Source organism: Eulemur rufifrons, chromosome 7 (genome assembly GCF_041146395.1).
Source record: "Eulemur rufifrons isolate Redbay chromosome 7, OSU_ERuf_1, whole genome shotgun sequence".
Classification (NCBI taxonomy): Eukaryota; Metazoa; Chordata; class Mammalia; order Primates; family Lemuridae; genus Eulemur; species Eulemur rufifrons.
In genome coordinates this window covers 170424596-170445946 of record NC_090989.1, presented here as the reverse complement: position 1 = coordinate 170445946, position 21351 = coordinate 170424596, and the positions used below count along the sequence as shown (strand labels likewise).

At 39.5% G+C, this 21351-nt stretch overlaps 1 protein-coding gene across 12 annotated transcripts in view; it reads left to right on the top strand.

The window, feature by feature from the left end:
- MAGI1 (membrane associated guanylate kinase, WW and PDZ domain containing 1) overlaps positions 1-21351 on the top strand; it is a 607075-nt gene that overhangs the window by 464106 nt on the left and 121618 nt on the right. For all 12 annotated transcript variants that reach the window (XM_069476028.1, XM_069476033.1, XM_069476032.1 and 9 more), the window contains exon 3: positions 17154-17273. In XM_069476028.1, coding sequence (XP_069332129.1) covers positions 17154-17273 — 120 coding nt within the window. The remainder of the gene's footprint in view (positions 1-17153; positions 17274-21351) is intronic.

Genomic DNA, 21351 nt, shown 5'->3' with positions numbered 1-21351 from the left:
TCTACTCTAGTTTATCGTGGCCTTTATTCTCAATTTGGTAGATGGAATGGTCTTTTTAAAATGTAAGTCAGAGCATGACACTCCTGTGATGAAAACCCTCCACTGGCTTCTCATCTTCCTCCTGAGACCCGAAGTCCTCATGGCTGCTCCTGTCTCCCTGCAGTGTCAAGTCCCGTTCTGTCTCTGATCTCACATCTTACTCTTACCCCACGCTGCTCCTTGTAGTAGTGATTCTAACACCTAGCTGGTTCCTGCCTCAGAGTGTTCACTTTTGGTGTTGCGTGCTATGCTAGAACGTCCTTTCAGGTTTTCTTTATGGCTTCTAAGCTCGTTGCCTTCAGTCTTCTGTGCCTATTTTACTTTCTCATTTAAGCATTCCCTGATGATGTAAAATTGTAAATCTACTTCTACCACCAAGAATTCTCTACTACCTTTCTTCCCTTACATTGAGTTATGTATTATATCTTTATTAGTTTGTTTGTACCTCCGCTCATTAGAATATAAACTCCATGAAGACAAGACTCGTGGTTTTTTTTTTTTTTCCTGTATCCCTCCATTTTAAACAATACCTGATACATAGTAAGTGTTCAGTAAATATTTTTTGAAATCATGGAGAATGTCAATACAGATTTTAATTGTTTATAATATTGATGTTTATGAAGTATTTTAATTTATGAATATAACTTAATGTCTGGTCTATCAGATAAAATCTGGTTTAACAAGTAGCCATTTGGGATTCCAAGGCACATCAAGGAGTTCAGAGTACAGGCTCCCACTGATTCCCATCTCATTCTACCTTTTCATTCTGGAAAGCAATGAACCATTCATAGGGCTCATTCTCTTGTGAAGTTATCCATGCCCTACTGTGCCTTCATTTCCACAAATAACTGCAACTACTGTGTGCCCAGCCCATGCTAGTCACTGAGGCTACAGTAGGGTAGACACAACCCTAATCCTTAATGGTGTTAATGTTATGGTGAACAATAAAGATAACACATAAATATACAGATACAGAAAGTAATTTTACAGATCATGAAAAGTTCTATGAAAGAAACATACAGTGGTCTGCAAGGGAAAATTGGGGGGAACCTACTATAGACAGGGTCAAGGAAGGCTTTGGGGACAAGGTAGTCTTTAGGCTGGAACCTAGACAATGGCTTCCAGTTAGTTTTAAGCTACTAACTAGAGGGATACATTCTTCAGCACCTACCATGGACCAGATACCATTCCAGGTGCTCAGGGCTTCAGCGGTAACAGGACAGACAAACCCTCTGTTCTGGTGGAGCTTACATGCTAGTGTGGAAAGATTAGTTTCTAAATGTTTATAAATCTAAAATTATATACATGTTAAGTGTATCATTCAGAGTCCAGGCCTTGGAGGTCTGAAAAAGCAGAAGGAGAGCTCCAAGATCACACAACGGAAGAAGTTCAGGAAGCAGCTTGCACGCTTCGGGTGGAGGATCAAAATGAAGAGTTGGAGTTGTCTGTCTCTGAGGGTTCAGAGGGGGAACCCTTGTAGCTGAGAGCTCAGGTGTCTGAGGAGGCGGCACTGTTCCCTCTTGGGGTGCCATGAGGCTGGTTCTGGGGAGCTACCGCCAGGGCGAAGGGCCTCTGCTGGGGGTGTACTGACAGGAGCAACAGACAGACAGGAAGTAGCAAATCCCACCTCCTCTCCTCCTGCTTCTCGTCTCCCTCAATTTTTCCTGATTGCACGAGAATCCTGGGAAATACAGTTGGTAACTCCTAACTTCAGCATCACAGAGCTGAGCATTGACAGGTAGATTTGGAGCCAGGAGACTTTAATAACCAGCACAGATATGCACTAAGGAGAAAAATAAAGCAGGAGAGGTATTTCAGGAGTGGGAGGAGGAGGTTGCCATTTAAAATAAAGCATTAGGGAACCTTTACCAAGAAGGTGACATTTGAACAAATTCTTGAAGGAGGTTTGGGAGCAACCATGAGGCTGTCTTATGAAACATAGCAAGTGTAAAGGCCCTGAGGCAGGATTCTCCCTGCAGTGTTCTAGGAACAAGAAGGCCAACATGGCTGATGCAGAATGAGACACGAAGCCATGTGGTATAAAACTTTAGAGCTTAGCCTTCAGAATCAGGAAATCCTGGGCTTTAATCCCAGTTTAGCCCACTTATAGAGGTGGCAAATAACATATTCTTTCCAAATTCTCCATTTTCTCATTTGAGAAGTGGGCATTATTAGTATTGTGCTCATGGTTTTCATGAGATTTTAAGGGGAAAAAAAATGTAAAGTACTCTCACTGTGCCTGACATAGAGTAAGTGCTTCATAAATATTTTGTGGCAATGGCGATAATAATAGACCTCTATTATTAATTGAATACCTGCTATTTTTTTTTATTACTATTGTTATGTTCTTGGTAAATACAGAGTCTTGCTATGTTGTCTAATCTGGACTTGAATTCTTGGGCTCAAGTGATCCTCTTGCCCCAGCCTCCCAAGTGGCTGGGACTACAGGCGTGTGCCACTGCACCTGGCTTATGATTACACTTCTTTTTTTCTTAATAAAGGCAGAGTCTTGCTCTGTCACCTGTGCTAGAGCACAGTGCTGTCATCATAGTTCACTGCAATCTCCAACTCCTGGGCTCAAGTGATCCTCCTGCCTCAGCCTCCCAAGTAGGTAGGTACTACAGGCACACTCCACCACGCCCAGCTAGTTTTTTCTATTTTTAGGAGAGACGGGGTCTCACTCTTGCTCAGGCTGGTGTTGAACTCTTAACCTCAAGCGATCCTCCTGCCTCAGCCTCCCAGTGTGCTAGGATGACAGGCGTGAGCCAACATGCCTGGCCAGATTCTACATTTCCTACAGCATATGCTTTTTATGTCTGAAAAGAGAAATAAGAGACTTCTATCAAAAATTTGACCAGAAAAAAAAAAAAAAATTTGACCAGGTCCTACTTTGCAATTTTATATTTTCCTTGGCATGCTTTTGGTATAAATATCATTAACTGACATTGGTTGGTGTTCATTTAAGCACTTGGAAAGCCACTTCTTTTTTCTTAGATGTCTCGTTTTCTGTTTTACCTATGTAAAACAAACAAAAAATATTTCTTATGTAACATTTTGTGAAGTGGTTAACTTTTAAAATTACCAACTTTAATTTCTTATTACTCTTCTCAGATGTAGTAATATATATTACATGTGGAGATTAGAAGCTCTCTGGATTTCTCAGCTGATTCATTTAAATACCTTTTTGTTCTGTTTTGTTTTGAAAAGCTGAGCCCATGGAGGGCAACGGCAGTAGCTTCTAGATTTGTTAAAGATTTTTGACTCTTTACTTCCCTCTGGGCAAAAATGTGGGTTTCCCAGAAGATGAGAGCATCACTGCTAGGTAAATAGGTTAAGAGGCAGGTGTTTGGTGAAAACTTCTTGTAAGAGCTCCAGGATCATCTGTCACATCACCAGGTCCTCACCGGCTGACGGGGAGCTAATGGCAGTTCTACCCTGCTGCCCAGTGAGGAAATGAAGATTGCCTTTGCCCTCTCTTTGCCCTTGGTCAGCAGGTGCTTTTGACAAGGATAAAGAATCAGATGAGACCCAAGAGTGAGAACGAGTGCACATCGCGTGATATGACATTTAATTAATAAGTGTGAAACAGAACACAAAACTCCCAATTTTTTTTTCTAAGAGCAGATTATTTACATGTCCCAACAAAGGTATCCATTACCTTTTAATGAATCGATTTGACCATTGATTGGATTTTATCTGGACTCACATTAAGTCAAATTGTATAGATGACAAGTGCATAATTTGCATTCCTGGGTTAATGAGAATCCTGGAGGCTTAAATGATGTGACCATCTTAGAAGGCAAACCAGTCACCTGACATTTCTGAAATAAATTGTATTTGAAAAGGACCAATTTCTATTAGAATCTATTGAAGAATTTATTGTCTTTATGTAATAATTATTCAAAGTAACGTATAATAATAAAGACTTCTGCTTGATTTTATTTTTTTAAAAACTGGCCACTAATTTTCTGATAATACCTTTGATACCTCATATAGTATTCTGATGAGAGAACTTTTTTAAAAGTCAGTGTAGATGAGGATCAGAATTTTGGTTTATCAGCACAGGCTTCTGTTCTACACTGCCTACATTTTCCATACAAATGTTTAGAAGCATTAGTAATTGGGGTTTAAAAAAAAAAAAATTCACTTCTAAAAGCTACCTAATTTGACTTAACAACAAGAGTGAAAAATAGTAATTTATTTGACTCATCTATCTAGAGAGTGTAGTCTATAATATAAAATGACCTCTAGTTGTGGCCAGGGAAGTACTACATAATGTGAGAATATAATTGCTCATTGAGACAAGAACTAATTGAAATGAGGGCAATAACAGTTAATCGGCGAGGTCCAGATCATTTTGCAGTCCTTCCAAGTCCATGTATTTTTGGACTGTGATTTATAGTTACAGATATCATTGGCGAGCATTAGATAAGGTAATGGATGGGGGCAGGGAGTCAAGGCTGTAATTCAGTTTTCTGGGAATCTGCTGATGTTATCATTTATGGGGGAAAAACGTAAGTGGGTTATGAACCACAGCAGAGTCCCAAGAGTGAATTCAGCTGCCTGGGAACCCACCTTTATGTGATGTTCGCATGCTCGTGTTTCTCCGTCTTTGCTCATGAGATGCTTTTTGAATGTTAAGAGTTTTTGGTGCCAACTCTAAAGCCTTTTCAAGGTAAATGCCAGTATAAATAAGAGGGGGAAAAAAAGCACGTGTTAGAAAATGAAGAGAAATACTCAGTTTTTACGCTGTTCACTCTGTAGCACTTCTTCAACTCTACACTTCTGTTTGGGTAGCAATTTTACTATTCCTACTGTGTTTTCTTTTATACTATAAAGGCCATACACATGTAGTACACCTTTCTTTGGTATAGGTTTAATGTTGTACCCAACTCTTCTTTATTCTTTCAGCATGTTATATCCCACTCTACACAGTATTCCCTTTTGTTTACTTTGACACAGCAGTATGTATACATGATGGGACCAAAATAAAATTTACATGTTCATGAATATTTGGCTCTATACACTTGAGAAGGCTTCAAGAACTATCATGCCTAGGTCGACTGGAAACCAATGTATGTATTATGTCAGCATAAATTCCTTTTTTCTTGTATCCATTTTGAATTACTCTTATTTTATATTTTATTTATTTTATGTTTGAGAGATGGGGTCTCACCATGTTGCCCAGGCTGGCCTTGAATTCCTGGGCTCAAGTGACTTTCCCACCCCTGCTCCCGAGTAGCTGGGACTACAAGCAGGAGCCACTAACCGTGCTTGAATTGCTCTGTCTTGGTATTAGATGTAAACTGATTTTTCTCTATATATCCAGTTGTATGGTATTTATTTAATAAATAAATATTACATTCATGCAATTAGAAAAATTTGATCATGTGAAGAATAACATGGTTAATATGGAATTAGGGCAATTGAGGTCCTCAAATTTAGACATTATATTCCAATAAATAGGCATTTTCTTATGGATAGATGTAAGTGCTTAATGACAAACGATGAACCAAAATGATGTTACTTACAGAATATGTTGACTTTGTGATTTCTTATTGAAAAATGATCCAAAGAGTTGTGGTCAGGAGTTGCGTACATTTTTGTGAGAGATTTTGAAAAATGGTGATTAAGGATGGAAAATTTTGTTAAATAGGAGGAAAAATATATCCCTCTTGGAAAAATTAAATTAGGCATTACATATGGAAAGCCTGTGTTCTTTGTTGGCCCTGTAGTAAATGATCAATAGTGAGGTTCTTTTCCTTTTTCCATAACCATTGCCCTTTAAAAGCACAGCGTACATTGTGGTGGTGGTGATGGGCATGTGGTCTTGTTGTTATGTCTGACGTTTATTGATTGCATCTTACGCCCAGGCTAAGCATTTCACATGTGTCGTCTTATGTAATCCTCACACAATGTCATGAGGTTGTGAGGCATGTGTTGTTATTGTTCCCATTTTAGAGATGAGGAAACCAAGGCCCACAATGTTTGACTTGGCAATGGTTGCACAGTTTGTAAATACCAGAGCTGAGATTTGAACTCACCAAGTCTGGTTTTAGATGTTTTAATAATTTTCCTATATTGCCATTCTGGAAGAACTCTAAATCCCTGCAATTTTTAGGAGAATGAGATAACATGGTTAGTGATTTCTGATCTCACACTTGCTCTGGTTTCTTATATTGGGAGGACTAATGCAAGCAGCTGTTAAACTGATGAGGAATGAATTATGCTATGTATTATTATTTATGGAAATGTAACAGCTCCTCTGCTACATTATAATATCCGTGAGAGCAGAGGCCACTTTGTACCTATCTCTGCGTCTGTATAGTGTAATATTATTTTTAACAGCTTTATTGATGCACAATTTACACACCATGAAATTCACCCCTTTAAAGTATACAATTCATTGGGTTTTATTGTAGTTGTAGAACTGCACAACCATTGCAACTATCTAATCTTAGAACATTTTCATTATTCCCAAAAGAAACCATGTAGCCACTAGCAGTCACTCCCAATTTTTTTTAACTAAGAAAAAATTGTCAAATATTAGAAACATTCAGCATTCACTGCTGAGCATACAAAATCACCTAATTTGTGGAAACTTGATATTTTTAATTAATCACAACTTTTCACCAAAATAATCATTTTCTTTAACATGCTTCTGAAAATTATCTGGTTGAAATCGTTGGAATTAGTTCATTCCATTTTATGCAAACAATTGCTATAATTGATTCAGAGAAAATTAAAGTATTACTTGTTATAATGGAGGAAGTCTATTTGCTCTAATCCCCTTTTATCATAGATAACCTTTAGTGCTGGGCTATGCCATTACTGATTTCCTGTGCTCGTCTTGGAACAAAAATGCATCAAGGTAATCCTCAGAAGTTGATTTCTGATAAGCATGTATCTAATGTTGAAGATTCTTATCCTTTCTTTCCTGAATGCTTTTAAATACTGTTTGAAATGAATCAATGACAGCCTGAGAATTTTCACATTCCTGTTTTTTAATGAATGTAGGGTTTCCACGAGTTTATACATGTCAGAGTTCTCTTCCCCACATAAAGAGGAAGAATGGGTAATATTCAGGATCAGGTTATTACTTTGCTTTCCTATTGAGTGATTTCTGCTCCAATTATCTCAGTATTCTGGTTAAGAGACAGTAAGACGTAGTTCCTGAGAGCTTAGGTTTGGGATCAAGGCGGCTATGGGGGAGGGCCTTACCCGCTTTCTGCTCCTCCACCCTCCATTCCGTCAGCTCTCCCTTTTCCTTGCTGAGAACAGTGCTGATTTATTCAACTTCGGCTGAACAGCTGTGGAAACTCAGCTGCCCGCCCCCGCCACCTGTTTGTCCTCACACCTCCACCCCAGTGTCTCCTTTGTGTGCAGAAGCTCTCACTGCTCTGTGGCAGTAAAAACCTGGATTCAAATCCTGGCCCTGTCGCTTACCAGCTGTGTAATTTTTGGCAAATCATTTAATTCTTTGTGCACATTTTTTCATCTGTGATGTGAGGATAGTATTACCTACTACTCTATAGGGCTGTTGCAAGGATTAAATGAGATAAATCATATAAAGTGTAAATATTGGCCTAAAAACAGATGTTTTAACGAACATGATTTTTACATGCCTTAAATTTGCTGAGGGATTTGTGTCCTTGCACATGAGTTGATTTGTATCTCACAATCATTCTGTGATACAGTGAGAGCAGCGGTTACCCTTTCTATCTTATGGATAGATAAGGACATTGGTTGCATAAAAAAGAATTGCCTAAGGTAAGTCACATAATTTAGTGGCAGAGCTAGAACAAGACTGGTTCTTCTTATACCAACTCCTTCCTTTTGAGCGGCTGCCTTTGTTTATTGTTGGGAGCCATTTGCTTGCCGTAGGCAAATGTATACCTTCCCTTTGTATCACGATGTGATTCACTCAATAGTCTGCAGGGTCCACATTTTTCCTTGACATAATGTGCATCTCCTTGAAAGATAACATGTTCATACTTCACTGAAGGCAACTGGTCTCCGTGAAAGGAACATATGGACAGTTTGAATAGTTCCTGTTGAACTACATAAATTCGGCACTTAAAACTTCCTTTTTCCCTTCATCCCAAGTCACAGTTGTGGAGAGAGAAGCTAGAAATAGGATCATGAAAACCAGATCGGATGCTTTCCATCTCTGATGTCTGGACCACTCTCCTAAATCATCAGCACAGTGGAATAAATGCCAAGTCCTTATTTATTTCAAGTGTTTTAGGTATGACTTATGAATGAGATTCCTGTGCCTTTATCACACAATGTTCCTATATGCAAGATGGAACCTGGGAGTGTCCGCTGATGCCAAGCCTGGGAGCTGTGGCTGGAATGAAATAATTGTCTTTACACACCTGCTGTTGAACCCCTTGGCAATATTCCATTTCAGACATAATTACTGGCTATTCTATGTTAAGATTTGGGGTAGACAAAATGAGGCTACTGCTTGTGGTCTTTGTAATCATGGTCGGGAGGTTTGGAGAGAGAGAGAGAGAATACCCCATTAGTCCAAATGGTGCTCCCAGACAGGATCCATTTATGGTACCCTGAGTCTCCATACTTCCTTGCGGGGCTTCCTTGTGACGTAAAGGAAAGGAGTGATTTGTTGATCAACCACATGTGGAGCATTAAATATCTCAGCAACTTCCCCTTATCCACTAGGATTAGGTTGACCTCTATTCCTGTTTATTTTATCATGTGCTGTAGGGATGATAATCAGTCAAGTCCCTTTATGTTTCTTTCCCATTTACAATGAGGCATCAATTCAGATTCGACACAGATGCAAGCAGATTCCAAGCTCTTTGAAGACAAGGACCTTACCTTTTCAGCTTTGTTCTGCGGGAGGCACAGCACTCGTGGGTGTGTGGGTGTGTGTGTCTGTGTTGCTCAGTGACACCAACTAGCAGTTTGAGTCACATCTGTTCCTGTGACTGTTCTGAGTCCACAGAACTGTCATGTCTGGGACTACCAGTATAATGGATTTTCACCCCTTCTCTCCACTGGTTTTTTCCTATTCTCTCCGCCTCCCCCAAGTAATATGAGACTGAGACACAGATTTCTTTCAACCCCTTCCATGGCACCGTGACCACCTTGCACAACTCTCCTCATCCCATTGGAGTTGTTTCCACGTCAGCACACCCTTCTCTCTCTCACCTCTGCATCCCTGATCCCCACTGTGGTGGTATTTGGAGGTAGGTCCTTTGGGAAGTAATTAGGGTCAAGTAGATCCCTGAGGATGGAATTAATGCCCCTGTAAAAAGAGGAAGAGACATGAGAGCTCTCACTTTCTCCCATGTGAGGAGACATCAAAAAAGGCAGTTATCGGCAAACCAGGGAGAGGGCCCCCACCAGACATAAATCTGCCAAAACCTTGATCTTGGACTTCCCAGCATCCAGAACTGTGAGCAATAAATGATGCTGTTTAAGCCACACAGTCTATGGTATTCTGTTATAGCAGCCCAAACTGACTAAGACAAATCCTTATAATTATGTTAAGGAGAAAGAATCAATGTGGTCCTAATAGGTCTCTAATACCTTTCTAATATTTAACTCCCTTTGTAATAATAAGAGAAATCAGACCTCAAGTTCAGAGCCCTAGGCTCCAGAAAAAATGAAATGGCTTTATTTTATTTTTGTTGCGTTTATTTTTAGTGACTATTTATGACAGGACCAAACTGATTCTACATTTGAGATAATACTAAATGTTGCCTTTTTTAAAATAAATTATAAATAGTAAAATTCACCATTTGTGGTCTGTGCTATGGGTTTTGGCAAAGGCATAGTGGTTCAGCCACTACCACCATCAGAATACAGAACGGTTCTGTCTCTTCTCTCAGCTCTCTCGTGCTGCCTCTTTGTAGTCAACTCCTACCCCCCATGCCTGGCAGCCACTGCTTGATTCTCCTTCCCTATGGTAGTTTTGCCTCCTGTAGAATATCGCACAAATGGTAGCCTTTGGAGTCTGGCTTTTCTTTCGCTTTACATAGTGTATTTGAGATTTGTCCATGTTGTGGTGTACCTGTAGTTTTGCCGAGTGGTAGTTCTTGTAGGGACGTACCACCATTTATCCATTCACCAGTTGAACTGCATTTGGGTTTTTCTCCCCATTTGGGGATCATTATGCATAAAGCTATTATAAACATTTGTGTACAGGGTTTTGTGTGAATGTAAATTTTCATTTCTCAGGGGCATGTATATATAGAAGTGTGATTAAGTCGTCTGATAAATTTATGTTTTTTTTAAACCAACTGCCAAACTCTTTTCCCAAGTGGTTGTACCATTTTGTGTTCTTACCAACAAGGTATGAGAGGTCTGATTGCTCCATATTTTTGCCAGCATTTGGTGTTGTGAAAAAATTTTTAAGCCATTCTAATAGGTATTTGACAGTTAAGTATTTCCTCTTTACATGACTATATTTAATTTCTTTTTAAGCAGTTTAGTAAGATGTTAAGTGAATAGTACTGCAGGCCCTCAGATAATGGCAAAAATTTTGTAAGAGGTAGGTAGCTGAGTGAATTTGGGAGGCCAGCACATGCTACTGTGCACCCTCTCCATCAGCTAAAGAAAGAAGAGCATGAGGCTATCCTGGATACATACCAAATGCAGATGATTGTGTTACAGTAGAAAATGATGATCTATCTGTCTTTAACATAGAGGTAGTTGCAGTGACTCTAATTTTTTGAAGTCCTTCCTGTTAGATTTTGATAAGCAGGACCTAGATTAATCTAACAGCAGGTGCTATCACTGGGTATTGACAATTTAATCTTAGTGCGGTGATGATATCCTTATTAGCAATCTGGCCTTGAGACCATGTGGACAGTTGCTGAGTGAGATCTCAACATAGATGGCTTGTCTTGAAACCCGATGGTGTTGGGAACACGAAGCAGGAGGAAATGGCTCATCCGAGTTTCACCACTAGGATGCTTTTGCTGCCTCCACTGGATATTGCAAGAGAATCTCTAGAATAAGGAAGGAAGATGAGCTCCCAGTCCAGTTTCCTTTCTCTAGCTATGGTTTGTGGAGTTTGATCATAAGGAAGGTCACTTTCTGATTTCCTCAGCCAGGATCACTGAAGCCAGGTACACTGAAAGTTTATGAACCATAAAATGTGCATAAGAAGCAAGTAGCCACTTAAGCTTTACTGGGCGAACTTTAGGGGCATTGCTAATTCATTCTGAGACATTCAGTAGGGCATAGCTCAAATTAATTAAGTTATGATCTAGTGGTGGAAAGAGTTGATAGTATTTACTATTCTGGTGCAAATCTTACAGATACTTCAACACTTTAAAAGGACTCTATTTAAGTGATGAGCAGTTTGAGGTTTAAATATAAAATCAAGTGGAAAAATAGTGCCACTTTCTCCTCCACTTGTAGTGTATTCCTATTCCTAGCTAAAGGCAACTGTTATTGACCTTGGTGCTGGCTTATTATGAGATGGGAAACCGCAGAACATGTTGTTTGTATGGAGCCTATCATTCCTTTGCATGTTTTTGCAAGGACTAAGTTAACATTGAAGATATTTGCGTAAAATGCCTAAGAATCAGGTGTTAAAATATTTCTTAATTTATTATTTTATTCAGTTTATAAAATGCCATAGCAACTACATGCCCATTGGTACAGTTTAGCAATTCAGAATATGGTATTTAAAGAAAGAAATGATCATTTCATCTCTTCTCATTTCTGAAGCCACCTTCCTGAGGTTACCTCTTTTAAGGGCTTAGCATCATTCCACCCGTTGAACTATGTGAATATGAAGTCATAAAACATGCAACACACATAGAGCCTCCTTTTCTAATTTTCAGTGAAATGCAGTGATTATTTATATCGTATTCTCTAACTTGTTTGTATCACTTCAGTACACATTACAGGCATTCATTCTGGTATCAGAACACAGATCTAATCATTCTTTACCATTTACTATTACATAGCTAAGACATTTTCCTGAGGGTGGACGGACCAAATTTCATTCAATCATTCTCATATTCATGGACATTGATTTTGTATGTGTCTTATTTTGTTTGCTACAAACCATGCTACCACAAATATCTAAGATTTTTTTCCAAGAGACCATAGCCAATAGAAAACAAATAGAATTTTTAGGACAAAGCATAGAATTTGACTAGATCCTTTCCAAAGCAGGCAAGTTTTTTTTTTAAGAGGAAGGTTTTCTTGTATCAGTTCAAGATGTCTTGTTTAATATATGCTTCTTATTTTTATGTTGAGAGCGAAAAGTGCTTTGGGTCATGGTACTGAACATAGTGTGAAGCAGCAACTCAAATAGTCTCATGGTTTAGAGCTGTATGGGCCCAACCCCATTGCCACTAGCCACATTGTGGCTATTTAAATTTAAAGTAATTAAAATTAAATAAAATTTAAAATTTAGTTTCTCAGTCACACGGGCCACTTTTCAATAGCCACATGTGGCTAGACAGCACAGATACGGAATGTTTCCGTCAAGGCTCATAGTTCTATTGGACAACAGTGGTTTAGAACAAGGGATGCTGCAGGCAGACTGCATTCAGCTTATGGCTATGTCCAGCCTACTTGTTAGGTGACCTTGGGCAGGTTACTTTACCTCTGTGAGTCTGAGCTTCCTCACCAATAAGATGAGAGTGGTGGTAATTCTTATTTCCGTGTTTCTTGTGAAGATTGAATACAACAGTATTGATTAAGTGTTTAACATCTTGCCTGGGACATAAATAAACATCCAAGAAATGGAAGCTATTATTCTTTTCCCAGTGTTTGACAATCTTTTTTTTTTTTTTTTTTTTTCTTTTGCAAGGTGGCGGGGGGAGGCACTGTGTTTATTAGCTTAAAGCTAATAACTGCAGGATATTGTTGGCCCAATTTCTAGACAAACAGAAGGCAGTATTGTAGGCTGAGGAAAACTCCAGTTTGTCAGCCTAGTGGCTTTTTTTTTTTTTTTTTTCCTTAATATGCTGTCCCTGAGAAACATGGTAGAATTTGTTTTACTCTTCTTCTGTCAGGAAGTAACCCTTCTGGCTTTGTTAGAAGCGTGGTTTGTAATAATTGTACCCACCCCAGATGGCTCCTGAAAACCCTTTGAAATGCCATCTGCCAGGCGTGTGTCCAGCCGGCAGCCCGTCATTCTGCTACAAGAAAAGAGAAGGCGGGGTCCCCTCCCTGGGTCCTTTTCTCCCCAGCGTTGCTGAATGGAGCCTGGTCAGGTTGGCTCAGACCCAGGCCGGGTTGCTCGGAGGATAACCAGGAATAAACTTCTTGCTAGCCTGCAGCGTGGAAGGGTTTTGTCTGGGTAACAAACCCCGAAGGTTTTTTTGGGTGGAGACTCATCCACCCACCCACCTACCCCCTTCCCCTGCAGCCCAAAGGCCATTTTAAGTATTTTTACTTACATGGGAAAATGGTATCTGCTTGTTTTATTTTTCCTCTGAAATCAAGCATTTTTAAAGCTTCTTGATTATTTTGTATCGTTTTAGGAAACTAAGACCCGGGGATGATTGTTGTCTTTGTAGAAAATCTGACAAATTGGATCTGAAAACATGGTTGAGAGAAATGGCAGAGATACGATGACTACGGAGGGAGAAAAAAAATCCAACATTTTCTGGTTTAGGAAGACTTGCAAACCCAACAAATTTTTTTGTTTGGCTTTATTTTATCCTCATTTGTTTTTTAATGGATTGAGTTAGTGGAAACTTGGGTATGGAGGCTGTGTATGAGAGTTGTCATACAGAACATATTTAGGACAGATCCTCTCACAGCAAGTTTCAAAGAGATTCTATTCTTGCGCGGTGCTGGAATTTCCCAGTATGATGTAGACCATTTGTGTTTTACAAGTAGCTGGCTGAACAGCTTTTTCACTTGGCTCCAAGACATCGCACCCTCCTCCTTTGCCTCTGCCTTGCCGGCTGTGGTGGCGTCCTAGTCCCCTTTGAGGATCTGCCTCCTCTTCCCAGCTTCTCAAAGTTGGAAGGTCTTAGTGTTCAATCCAAACTTCTTGGCTTCTTTCTCCACACTCTCTCCCTAGATCTTCTCTTTATCTTGCCTTCAAATGCCATTGGTTTACTCATCAATTGATCACCCCTAGTATTATTAAGTTTATGTTCCACCCTCCACTCTGACCTTCAGACTTAACGGGTCAGCTGTCCTCCAGCTCCCTGCACCTAGGTATCTAACAGGCATCTCAAACTTAACATGTCCAACAATAAACTCTTGATTTTCCCCACCCCCAAATTATTCCCCAGTCTTCTCCATCTCTGTGAATGGTGCAACCCATTTGCCCAAGTCAAACAATAAGTATTTCCATCTTTGTTCTTCTGTCTTCCTTACATACTACATCCAGTCCATCATGCAAGTTTTGTTAGTTCTGTCTTGAAAATATAGACCTAGTGTGGTGTGATGAGTTGACATACCTTTATACACCTATCCTATGGACTGTGTTACAGCTATTTAAAATATTCATGTTTTGTAATAGAAACCTGACCCCTTGTTACCACTCCCGTCCTACTATTCTCATCCACACCCTGAGGAACCCTCACCTGGACACTGTCATAGCCACCTAACGGGTCCTCTTGCTTCTCTTCTTGCCCACCTCCTGCCCTACCGTGCCCACAGCCTGTTCTCCATAAAGCCAAAGATCTTTTAAACGTGAAAATCAAATCAAGGTGCCACCTTGCTCAAAACCATTCTAAGGATGATGTCTCATCATCCTTGGAATAAAATATGAAGTGCTTTCTGTGGCCTACATACTCTGGCCTCTCATTCGCATTTCTAGCCTCTTTTCATCACTCTGCTGCAATTACACTTGCCTTTTGCCCTTCCTCCAACATGCCAAGTCTGTTCCTCATCAAAGCCTTTGGCCTTTCCCTCTGCCCTGGACGCAGTCCTCATCAGCTGTGCATTAGCCAGGCTTTTCCTGATCGCCTATCTAAAAAGCTTCCCGGCTCCTCACCTTGCTTCCTTCCTCCCAGACACTTTCTAACCCTTTAACCTACATTGCTCTGATACTCTCTAATCCTTTAGCCTACTGAGGAATTATTTCTACCTGAAATTATATGCTCTATTTACTCACATACATATTTATTTTCAGTGTCTCACAGGAAAATATAAATTCCATTAGAGCAGGGTTTCCCTTGTACCTCGATTAGTGCCTGGCAAGTGTTAGGACCTCTGTAAATATTTATTAAATAAATACAATATATAATGACATATACACACATGTGTATATACATACACGTATGTATGTATATGATATCAGATTATTATAGTGGGATTTGAACTGTAAGAATCTGTCCACTCGTTCTGTTCTAACAATAACATAAACTGTGAAATCTACTAACAATAATTGAGCTAAGCCCTCTAAAAGGATTATCTCATTTAACTATCTCATTTAACAAACTTATGGGTCAGGAACTGTTATTATCCCTGTTGTGCAAACAAGGACACTGAGAAATAACAGAAGCTGAGGAAGCTTGGACTCCTGGTCCAGGAACACAGACTGGAGAGCCAGACCATGAACCCATTATTCCCACTCCAGATCGCTGCTCTTCAACAGTACATGATACTGTCTTTATGTTTCCTCTGCCTGACACCTGGGATGTAAATTTAAAAGTTGTGAACTACCTCCAGGGATTTGTCATCCTCTGCCAGGGGAGGCAGAAATGGGAACAAATTAGGAAACAGTATAAGAGTAGACTTTTGGACAATACAGTAGCAGATTTCTTTAACCAGAAAGCCCCAGTATACTGAGTGTGAGAAGCAAACATGTGTAGTATAACCATGCTGTGGATAATTTGCAGCTATTTAAAAGACTCAGATTTTAGATATTAATATTAGAAAAATTGGGTGCATTTCAAAATGTATTCAGCCTGAGTAAAGTACACGCAGCAAGTGCTGAGTTTTTTGACCTGAGAATTATGGATATCCAACATAGACGTGTGGACATGGTCACACCCACGGGCAAATGATCTGAGACTTCACAGTGCTGGGGCATGAGAGCTGCTAGGCATGTGCAGTTGGTTATTTAACTGCATTAAAGTTCAACAAAGAGATTCAAGGCATAGGGAAAAAAATCCTTCCTTATTATATAGGAAAAGGTTGACCTTAAACCACCACCATTGGTAATGATGCCTTGCAAACTAAGCTCTGTTGATCATACCCCTCAACTTGAATGTAGGAGCAGAAATTACATTTTGTTTCTTTTTTTGATCTCCCATAATATTTAACATAGGCTTCTGGTACGCACGACATACTTGCTTCTTAGTTTACTTTCTTGTTTTGGTTTATGGGTAAACCACCTTCTGCTCATGGCTTCTATACTTTTGGTTAACATTGGGCTAAAATGATGAGCCCACAGCCTCACACCTGAGCTGGGAGACTTTTGTACTCTGGAGGTTCTTTGTTATTTCAAAAGAGGAATTGTTACATTTATTAGCCATTGAGAAGATAACCTGAAATTCAGGGGGAGTGTTTTCTAGCAAATGTACCATCCTTTCTCTCTGTTCAGAACTCATGGGTGGCCTCTTTTTACCAAACATATTAATTACATGAGGAGCAGCAGCATTTTAATTCCTGGGAGATATCCAACCACAGATCTTGGGCAATTGCATTTCTCCAGTGGTGTGTTTATGCAGTGGGTGTCATTTTCTTCAAAGGGCTTATTACGTCGGAACTTGCTGGAGGTATTGAGGAACACAAGAATTTTGAAACCTGTGATAAAAATATAAACCCCTTAGGCTCTGAGCTTAAGGTGGATAACTTTTTAGTATTTACTGGAGTCCTAAAAGCTGCTGATTATGACTGTTGTCTGTATAAAATCCACTTCACCTTTTTTATTCAGTGCATTTTCAAAAATGGTAAAACTCTCTCTAGATTACCTGATCTGTGCTTGGTTTTCTCTTTCATTTGATGTCCCAGGCACTGGAGCGTGGAAGTGAGGATGCTATTCTAATTAGAAAGAAATGGCTTTCACTGTGTCCCTGTCTGGACAGCTAAATTGGCAGATTCTTAGGAACGCCAGCTTACTGAACAGGTTATTTTAATTACACCTGGATGTGGAACTTCCTGTTTTAGTTGACTGATGGTTTCTCGTACCTTTGTCTTTTCTGGTGCAGGCACAACCCGATCCCCGCGAGAAGGAGAAGTGCCTGGCGTGGATTATAACTTTCTGACTGTGAAGGAGTTCTTGGACCTCGAGCAAAGTGGGACTCTTCTGGAAGTCGGGACCTATGAAGGTGAGCTTACCTGCACAGGGGCATGAGGATGCTTCTCGCCCGGGCACTGTAGAGAATCCAGAGCCTTCTAGGCAAAAATGTTTTGTGGACTAGGGAGGCCTAAACAAAAACAGGAAATTGCAGTTTACCTTAATATGATTAATAGTAACAAAATATATGGAATAAGACTTTGTGGACCTCTTTAAAAATAGTTCTTGGTTTTCTTTAGGAGTTATCTCCTTTGATTTATCAATTTAAAAGTGTGTGTGTGTGTATTGTTTTTTAATATGGACACGTATGGTATTAGAAAGATGAGGAAGAATCATGGTTCATCACAAAATGTGACCCTATAAGTAGTGCTGTTTTAGTCTTTAAGAAATGGAATGTCCTTTTTTGGTTGGTTTTTAATGTTTTTTTAGTAGAAAGTAATTTACATGGCTGATAAAGCAAAATATTTTTAAAATATTTAGTAAGTGATCTCCAGATGCCTGTCTCCCACTTGCCCAGTCTAATTCACTATTACAATGTCATTAGTTTCTGATTACTCTCCTGCAGTTTGTTTATATAAATACAAACATACATGTGCACATGTGTACATATACATGTGGTAAATATGTTGTTATTTCTTGCCTGTTTTACACAAAAGGTGGTATATAATACATGCTGTTTGGTACCTTGCTCTTTCCGTTTAACTGTATGTCTCAATAGGTCTTTGTAATTTAGTAACAAAGCACTTCTTATTTTCTTCTTTTTTAATGGCTGTATAATTCCTTTGTGTAGGCATACCATAATTTACTTAGCTACTGCCCTCTGAATGAACATTTGGGTCATTTTCAATTTTTGATATGTTAAAGCACTGGTGAATTAAATAACATGGATGTACATCCTATCACACAGGTGAAAATATATCCATAGGATGAGATCCCACAAAAGAGATTGCCAGGGAAAAGCCAAATGTAGGGAGAAAAAAGTTACATTTTCTGAAAACAATATTATAGCTTGACTGCTTTTGGGAGTGTTGTTATTTGAGACAGAAGTGGTGTAAGATATTGTTAACTAGGTTACATTATTAACTTGATCAAGTTTTTATGTATATCTCTTTATAAACTCTTGAAATTTGGATTTATTAGACAATCACAGGGACAGTTTAAAGATTAGACTAAAAACAAAGGGTAAATACCAAGTAGATTATTACTTTATTAGAGACATTACAGCTTTGATATGATAATAGCCCCTGGTTACAGGCAGTGGCTAACCGTCAAGTGATGATGATGGATCTTGGGTATGCAGTTTCTGGTGTGATATTCTTTGGAAGGGAGGGCGCTCTTATTATCTTTGTCCCTGCTGCTCTTTTCCAAATTGTGAATATACATTGGGCAGTGTTTAGATGTTAATCAAATTCCTGCATTTGAGCTCAGGAATTTTTTTTTTTTAGTATTCCCAATTATCAATGGGCTTAGTTTCCTGAAAGTATGTATTGGGATATTACTAGGTTGCTGGTGGGCTGGGTGGGGGTCCAAGAATGATTAAGGTGTAGGAGTACGGCGAGATGGGAGCTGAGGGCGTGTACAAGGAGTTTCTTCAACATGCTGTCAACATGTTATCTTCACATGTTGTTCATGTGAATTGAGTCCTCTTTGGTTTACAGAGAGTGAATTGTCTTTATCTGAAATCAGTTATTAATATTATGCCCATCTGGGAAGCTTGAGTCCCCTGATACGCAAAACATTCATTTGCATTTTTAGAGAGGTTAGGGTGGGAGTGGTTGTATAATACAAAGCAAAAGAGTATTGGGTTGGATAGGAAAAGCTTGTGATTAACGTGGGAGATGGAAAATAAACTCACTTAACTCCGATGTTTATGTGATAAATGAGTCTGTTCTTTTTCTTGTTTAATTTTATCATTGTGACAGAGGTAGTTATTATCATCACCAAATTTTTAGATGGGGGTGCTCAGGCCAAGAGGCATTAAAATAACTTTTCCAAGGTTGTACAGCCAGTTCTAGAATACTAGAGCAGGAACCAAACCCAGCTCAGTTTGTCTCTTGGATTTCCTGAAAACCCCAAGAAGAATATCTTGGATGTAACTATAAAATTATGGAAAATAACCCATTAGTACTTTAAGTTCCTGGTGTGTTGTAGCTATCGGGAAACGTTTTTCAGAAAATGTCTGTCTTATATAAAACGATGGTTTTGTGAATGTTACTTGGTCATTTTGGAGTTTAAATTTTCTTATGCTCGAGATGAATCCTTTCTACTTTTAATCCATTTGACTGTACAGTGTTCTTCAGCCTTTGACCTTTTAGCAGGGAAATTTCCCCTACCATAGGAGATGGCTCATAATTTCTTGGAACCAAGTGGAGCATATTATGTTGACTCTTATAAGCTGAGTGCAAAATGGACTTTTCATTAAATGCCAGATACCGTCATAGGAATAGGGCTGGAGAGGTCTTTAGAAAGATTCCTCTGTGTTTGGCCCCCGCTCTCCCCTAGTCCCTTGACGGTGGCTGCTGTCTGTTGGTGGGCACTGACGAGCACGCAGCCTCTGCTGTCACACTGCCTGAGTCTGATTCTCGGCCCCTCTGCTATTGAGCTGTGCGCCCTCCGGCAAGTTACTTAATGCTCCGTATCTCCATTTTCCCTTCGGTAAAATGAGGATAGTAATAGTGCTTCCTCAGAGGTAGGACTAAATGAGACAATAATTGGAAAGGGTTTAGCAGAGTGTCTGACACATGTAAGCTCTCAATCAGCATTAGCTCTTGTATTTACACGCACACAGTCCGAAATTGCCACCCTACTGGATTCCCTCCCCCGCTATTAGTCAGGAAATCAGCAGATTTGTCAGTAAACTGCATTTACTTCGAGGTACTCTTTTTTCACATCTTTTTTCCCCTCTTCAAATTTCTTTCTTTTGGCCTCTATTGGTTCCTATAAGGAAAAGTGTACTACCATGACACAAAGCACTCTTTAAAGCAAGACCCTTTAAAATTTTTAATAAAAATAGTTAAGTGTACATGACGGAATAATTCTTATAGTAAAGAACTTGAAAATATCTAAGTCCAAATCACTTCCTTTTCCCTATAGGTAACCATTGTTAAAGAATCTAGTGTGAATGTTCATAAAACTTATGTATAAACAGTGTATACATAAGTATTCTTATATATTTCCCTCTATTCTTGCCCTTGGCACTTACCATACCTTGGAGATCTTTCCACATTACCTGATACAGTTCCACTTTATTCTTTTAAAATGCTGCACAGTATTCTGCTGTATGAATATACATAATTTATTTAACCCAGCCCCTTGTGGGTGGACATTTAGGATGGTCCCCTGCCTCATCTCCCCCCTCCGCTTTTTTGGTGGTGGTGTTATAAACAGTGCTCCAGTGAGCATCCTTGTGCAACTATCTTGATGCACTATTATAACTATTGGCTAAATTTCTGGTGGTGGAGTTTTAAAGCAAGCGCTTTTGTTCGTATATACTTCATTTCAACAAGTATGTATTGAGCGTTTATTTTAGGTCAAACGTTGTCCCAAGGCAAGAGACGTGATGTACAGGGCAGAATGTCAAAGCAGTACTGCCTTTGAAGGTGTTTGTGCTTTTTACTTACTTATTTTTGCTAACATTTGTGCAGCATAGACTACCTGCTGGGTGTTCTTCAAAGCGCATTGTAGCTACCAACTCATTAAATTTTCCTAACAACCCTGTGAGGTGGTACTATTTGCATCCATTTTACAGAAGAGGAGTATGAGGCCCAGAGATGCTGATGATCTGTTCCGAGTTTGCGTGGCAAGCCAGAGATAGAGATGGAATCCAAATTCAGGCCCTTTGGCTCCAGAGTCTACCGCCCCTCAGTCTCGTGAAGCAAATTAATTGTAAACAATTTTAAGGAAAGTGATGAGTGTTCTGAGAGGAGAAGCCTAGAATGAGGGTGCTCCATCTAATCTAGTGTCAGGGAGAGGACCCTCCCCCATCGCCCCCGAGGAAGAGAAGCTTATGGAAGGATTATGTCAGGTCGAGTGAGAGGCTTGGAATAATCAGCAGGGGCCACGAGGCCTGAATCCAGAGAAAGTGAGTGTGATGAACCAAGAGACGGTTC